At 56.5% G+C, this 5,843-nt stretch overlaps 3 protein-coding genes across 3 annotated transcripts; 2 read left to right on the plus strand and 1 right to left on the minus strand.

Annotated features, from left to right (window-relative positions):
• Window positions 1-201: 201 nt before the first annotated feature.
• On the plus strand, window positions 202-1,093 carry J4E93_008174 (uncharacterized protein; the record flags this gene model as incomplete). The annotated part of the gene is made up of 2 exons (XM_049346076.1): window positions 202-207; window positions 413-1,093. 2 exons carry the CDS (start codon window positions 202-204, stop codon window positions 1,091-1,093), a joined length of 687 nt encoding a protein of 228 aa, XP_049197009.1.
• Window positions 1,094-1,958: 865 nt separating this feature from the next.
• Window positions 1,959-3,947, minus strand: UTP25 (rRNA-binding ribosome biosynthesis protein utp25; the record flags this gene model as incomplete). Its single annotated transcript, XM_049346077.1, has 1 exon — window positions 1,959-3,947. The coding sequence occupies one exon, from the start codon at window positions 3,945-3,947 to the stop codon at window positions 1,959-1,961; it is 1,989 nt and encodes a 662-aa protein (XP_049197010.1).
• A 525-nt stretch (window positions 3,948-4,472) lies between these two features.
• On the plus strand, window positions 4,473-5,611 carry J4E93_008176 (uncharacterized protein; the record flags this gene model as incomplete). The annotated part of the gene is made up of 3 exons (XM_049346078.1): window positions 4,473-4,577; window positions 4,635-5,347; window positions 5,395-5,611. The coding sequence occupies 3 exons, from the start codon at window positions 4,473-4,475 to the stop codon at window positions 5,609-5,611; spliced, it is 1,035 nt and encodes a 344-aa protein (XP_049197011.1).
• Between the last annotated feature and the right edge of the window lie 232 nt (window positions 5,612-5,843).

Raw genomic sequence — 5,843 nt, forward strand, 5'->3', positions numbered from 1 at the left:
CTGAGCGGAGCTTGTTTGAATGATTATGGAATTAACAACCTTGGCGTTTTATCTTTTCTCAGGTCTTTTGCTTCGAGTATGATGGCGCAGTGCAAGTAAGCATTTCCCAGTGTTGAAGTGGTGAATGTAAACTTTCACCTCGTTGCGCAACTCACCTAATGCTACATACTGGTTGCTGTCACTAGGTAGCACGGAGCCTACATGGCCGTGAAGTCACCTACTTTGCATGTTTTCGGCTTGATGTAGGCCCCCCTCCTAGCGATTCGACGATTCTGCAGTCAAATGTTGATGTTGGCCGCGCCTTCCTTCAACAGGTCGCTCTCACCTCACTCGTCAACGAAAAGCGCGTTTGCTCTCACCGCAGCGTATCCACCGTTACCGACACAATGCCTTACCTTCACTTTGTTTGCAGAGCCTTCACTCACCAGCACCAACCACACCAGCTCCCAGCATGAAGCTCCACATCCTCACCCTCGCAGTGCTCGCGACACTGGCTTCAACACACGTCCTGCCTCCCAGCGACAGTGCACTCACGAACCTCACCTATGACACCTCCCTCGAAGACACACCCATACACCATATCGCCGGTACATTCGATCCCTCCACCGTCCACACAACCGCCGACCCCCCACCCCCCAACGCGAAATTCGACAAAGCCGTCTCCACAGGCCAAACCCTCGACTCCGCCATGAAATCCAAAGACAACATCGCGCGCTGGCTCTTCAAAGACTTCCCGCAATACGCAGAAACCTGTCAATCCCCGTTCACCGGCGACGGGCGTGCCGACCTCGCGAAATGGGGTTTCGATGACAGTGACGCACTGAGCGAGAAGATAAAGAACGAGTGCGACTTCGATGCGTATCATAAGATCAAAGCGGCGTTTGATGAGATCGGGCTGGATACCAAGGCGGCGAAGGATGGGGGGCCGAATCGGTGTTTCAAGGTTAATCATCGCGATGGGCCGGCGATTAAGAGGGATGAGAAGGGGGAGTTGCCGAATGAGGCGAAGCAGTATTATGATGTGTGCGGAAGGGAATATCGGGTTAGTCAAGCCTCACCACTATCCCCAAACGCTCCCCACGCTGTATGCTAACGCATACTCACAGGCCACAGGCGCATCCTACGAATTCGCCGCGAACCCTTCCGGCCTCCTCGCCCTCATGAACATCATGTCCATGACCTACTCCGCAAAAACATACACCTGGTTCCGCACGCCCCTCCCCTCTGAACTCCCCGACATAGGCACGACCCAGGATATCGGGTGGGCCATGTGGAACCGCGTCGGCGCAACGAGTCTGGCTGGACTAAAGTACCTGCTTGTGACGCAGGTGATGAATGCGGGGAGTAGGGAGATATTTCGGCATGCGTTGGGGCTGTTGGAGCCGCCGGAGAGTGAGTATAAGTTGTGGCCGGGGCATGAGTTTCTGATGGATGGGAGGGGGAAGGGGGGGAAGGGGGGGTTGGCCATACTGGGTATGTTGAAGTTCTTCCTATTCTGACGACCAGAATATGGGAAGAATGACACGCTAACGAGATACCAGGCTCACCAGTAGGGCGATGGGCGGGCTATCTCTTGCTCCAGCACAAGGACCAACTAGGCGGAAACAGGTACATCGAGAAGGTAAGGCTGTTCAAACCGCCCGGGGCGAGTCTGCCGTACCTTCTGTTCTATGTTGCGAAGGATCCGTGGGTCGGCGAAGTCAAACCGGTGGCTGCGAAGATGGTGAGCGGGATGAACGTCACGAATGCGTTGGAAATGGACGATGATGCCAAGAATGTTGTGAGGCAGCATGTCGTCTTTCTGCGATCGTAGGAGATTGAGATGAAGAAGGTTTCGGTGAGTGTACGATGGTCATGATAGCCTTCAAGAGGATTTGAGACGAGGAAGTTGTGCTATCTGCCTAGAAGATTTTCAGACGCACCTGTCGACCAGATACAAAAGATTGCAACATGCCCCCTCAAACAAAGTCAAAGACATCCCCCTTATCGTTCACCATCCTCCCCACCCTCTTCCCGCCAACAATCCTCTCCAACTCCATCCTCTCCCACTTCGAAAAACACACCTTGACACTCGCTTCCGCGCGACTAATCTCCGCTCTCTCAATCGACTTGCCGACGAACCCCACAACCTCATCGTAGAACAGTGGGTTTTCGGGTACCCCGTAGAACACCACGCGCTTCACGCCGCGGATGTTGTATCTGTGGAAATGGTGGGCGCGGCCAGTATAGAGAAGGAGACTGTGTTTCCCATTCATAAAGTGCGACCGCGCTTTGCGGACGTCGGTGGCGTCTGTGTATTCGCTGATGGATGCGTATGCGATATCGGAATCCACAAGTGAGTTTCGGACGCGTACAAAGTCGAGGTAAGAAGGTATGAAGACAAGGACGCCCAGTCCTCCATCTGGGGATTTAGGTAACCGGGATATGGACGGCAGGATCGAGGTGCTGAAGAATTTAAATCGTGCATCGGGGTCTGTGAGGTGTGATGGGGAGTCAAAGCGGAGGAACGTTTGTTTGATTCCGTAAGAGAGCGACTCGATGAGTCCGGCGGTGTGGTCCGGAGTGTATTTCAGGCGGCCGGCGTAGTTGCGCATATGTCTGTTATACAAGACGTTTATCTTCGGCGTCAAAAACGCACTCAGCACAATCGTCTGGCGGATGTAAGGCGCATGGCCATCTAAATACCAACTCCGCACGCGCGAAAAGTCGCAGCCGTGCGCGTCTTTCGGCTGGAGATTTAGGTGTTCGAAGACGTATTCTGCGTGCTCCCAGTTTTGCATTAGCGCTGCGTCGGCTTGTTCCATGATGACCATTTCGATGGACGACAAGAAATCCGAGTCGCGTTTCTTGGGGTCCCCGGTCTCGATGGCGCGGCGTAGACCAAGGGTAGAGGCGAAGATGATGTCCGAGTTGTAGAAGGTGGAGTAGAATTTGAGGGTTTTGCGGGTGAGCTTTACGCCGATGCGGAATTCGTTTTCGTCGTTTCCTTCGAAGAGTTCGCGGAAGTCGGCGGGGCGGTCGGGTGAGAATTTGTCTTCGGGCAGGGAGAAGCTGTCGAGGAAGCGCTTCTTGTTTTCTTGCTGCTCAAAGTCGTGGAGTTTGGTTAGGCTGTCTAGGACGCGGACGCAGGCTTGTTTCGTCTCGAGGAGGAAGAGGATCTTGGGACGTGTGAAACCTTGGTCGCGGTATTCGACGTCTGGGTCGTCGTCTTTTGCTGTGGCTAGCTTGGCGTTGTTCTTGAGTACTCGGTCGCGCGTCATGAGGATGTGGTTTAGGGCGTGTAGACAGGTGATGTCTCGTAGACGGCCGGTATTTTGCACCGTTCTTGCGCCGAACAGCAGATCTTGGTAGCCAAATATCGAGGGTGCGATGGCTTGTTCCAGCTCATCAAAAGCGCCGACCTTGTTCTGTGCGTTGTCCACCAGCCGCGCTTTCAATTGGACGTCGCGCACACTTCTTAGCTTCCTGTTCGGCTTGACCTCGTCGCTGGGAACCTGGAGTATGCCTACTCCCTTCCCAGATGCTCGATCCAGCTTCTGTGATGTCCACTGATTGGCAGCTATCCGCTTGAGTCGCGTCGGTAGTTCGTTCTCGTTGGGGTTCGCAAAGTGTTTCTGGTAGGCCTGCTCGAGCTCTTGCTCTTCTCGATCGTCTTCGTCCGCGTCTTCGTCGTTCTCAACGTCTGCCTGCTCGCCCTCGGCCTCGTCGCCTTCCAGGGTGGTAGATTCAGCGTCGTCGTCTAATTCGACCTCCTGTTCAGGCTCGTAGTGCTCCAGCTTCCGCCTCTTCTTGCGATGCTCTTCCGAACCAGTATCGCGCGACGAGAAAGACTGCAGGAGAGTCGCATAGGCGTTCGAGACGGGTTGCGCTTCTTCTTCTTCTTCGTCCGGGGCATCGTCTTCTGATACGTCGGATTCGCTCTCGTCAGATGGGGTGGGTTCGCGCATGGGGATGTTTCTGGTACTGTTAGGATTGGACTAATGCACCCGCGACCAATATCCGTACTCACGAATCTTCGACCTCGTCTCGTGTTCTCGCTGCGGCAAATCCGCCTCTTCCACGACCTCTCATGCCGCCCCTTCCTCCTCCACGAAAGCCGCCTCGTCCACGAGATCCGCCTCGTCCTCTCATTGGCGCCATGTCGGTTGCGCTGGTGTGCGCCGGTGTATGCGCTGATGGGAGGGAAGTCTTTCGAGGGGCTTGGATATTTTTGCAGTGTCGGTTGAATGTGAATCTAGGGCGTGACTATCTTTTCTACAAGCAGAGAGAGGTGAGATAGGTGTGGTGACGATCGTATGGTCGCGTTGGGATGCATGTCGGGAAAAAGTTCAGATGGTCCGTGCAAGCGAACGCACCTGCCCAGATTTCGTGAAGAATATCGCTGCGTGCCCCACCAACCACATTTGACGTCCCCCGAGCGCCTCACCACCACGCCCACGACGCCAGACCCCATCGCCATTACCACCGCCACCATGGCCGAGAACGACTCCTTCCTGCATCTGGCGCGCCCGCTCGGCCCCGCCTCCATGGGCGCCCAGCCGTCGACTGCCCCGCTGAACGTCGCTATCCAGCCCCAGGTATGCGACAAGCCAAGCGAGAGGCTGCCTGCTCTACTCTCTGACACGCAATACTAGGCCGTCTTCTCCATCCTCGACCACTCCCTCCGCCGCCCCGCCGAGCAAGAACGCGTCATCGGCACCCTCCTCGGCACCCGCAGCGAAGACGGCACCGAGATCGAGATCCGCAACTGCTATGCCGTCCCCCACACCGAGACGGCTGAACAGGTCGAGGTCGACATGGACTACCAGAAGCAAATGCTCGCCCTGCACCTGCGCGCCAACCCCCGCGAAGTCCTCGTCGGCTGGTACGCGACCAGCAGCGACCTCAACACCTTCTCCGCCCTCATCCAGAACTTCTACAGCCAGCAAGGCGACGGCACATGGCCACACCCCGCCGTCCACCTGACTGTCTCGACCGTCCCCGGCCAGGAGATTGAGTCCAAGACGTACATTTCCGCGCCCATTGGTGTCACCGCCGAGCGCGCCGCCGACTCATGCCTCTTCATCCCCGTGCCCCACGAGATCAAGTACGGCGAGGCCGAGCGGTCAGGCCTGGAGCTCATCTCGTCCGCCAAGGACCGCGAGGACCGGTCGCAGGACGTCATGACGGACCTCGACTCGCTGGAGACGGCCATCACTCACGTCCTGGACATGCTCGAGCGCGTCTCCAACTACGTCAACAACGTGCTGGACGAGGAGGCCGAGCCATCTTCGGCGCTGGGTCAGTTCCTGATGAACGCACTCAGCCTGGCACCCAAGGTCGAGCCCGCCGACATTGAGCGCGACTTGTACGTTACAATCATTTATCCTACCAGACATGTGCTAACAAGCACAGCAACGCACACATCCAAGACGTCCTCGTCGTATCATACCTCGCCAACACCATTCGCACACAAATCGATCTCTCGAACCGTCTCGCAACCGCCGCGCTCACCATGGGCGGTGGCGACCCTCTCGCTGGCGATGGCAAGAAGGACGGCGACAACAGGGGCAAGGGCGGCGACCGACGAGGTGGCGGCAAGGGTAGGCAACAAAGGGAACAGGAGGCATGAATGGGATGAAAAGGCACACTGCATGGAGTTTGGCGTTCTAGTGACATGCCACTGCTAACGCAGTAAGCGCGGCATAGCGCTCGGGGAACAAGAAAGAAAAGGCTGCGCGTCTGGATACGAAGGGCAATGGGCCGAGATGATGAGGAGAGGCGAGCGAGCTGAAGCATGAATGAACCGCTCGCTCGCTGGCGAAGTAGAGCACTGTATGGTGCGCTGTATCACTACTGCTTTG

This window comes from Alternaria ventricosa (genome assembly GCF_023758065.1).
Source record: "Alternaria ventricosa strain BMP 2768 chromosome Unknown scaffold_15, whole genome shotgun sequence".
Classification (NCBI taxonomy): Eukaryota; Fungi; Ascomycota; class Dothideomycetes; order Pleosporales; family Pleosporaceae; genus Alternaria; species Alternaria ventricosa.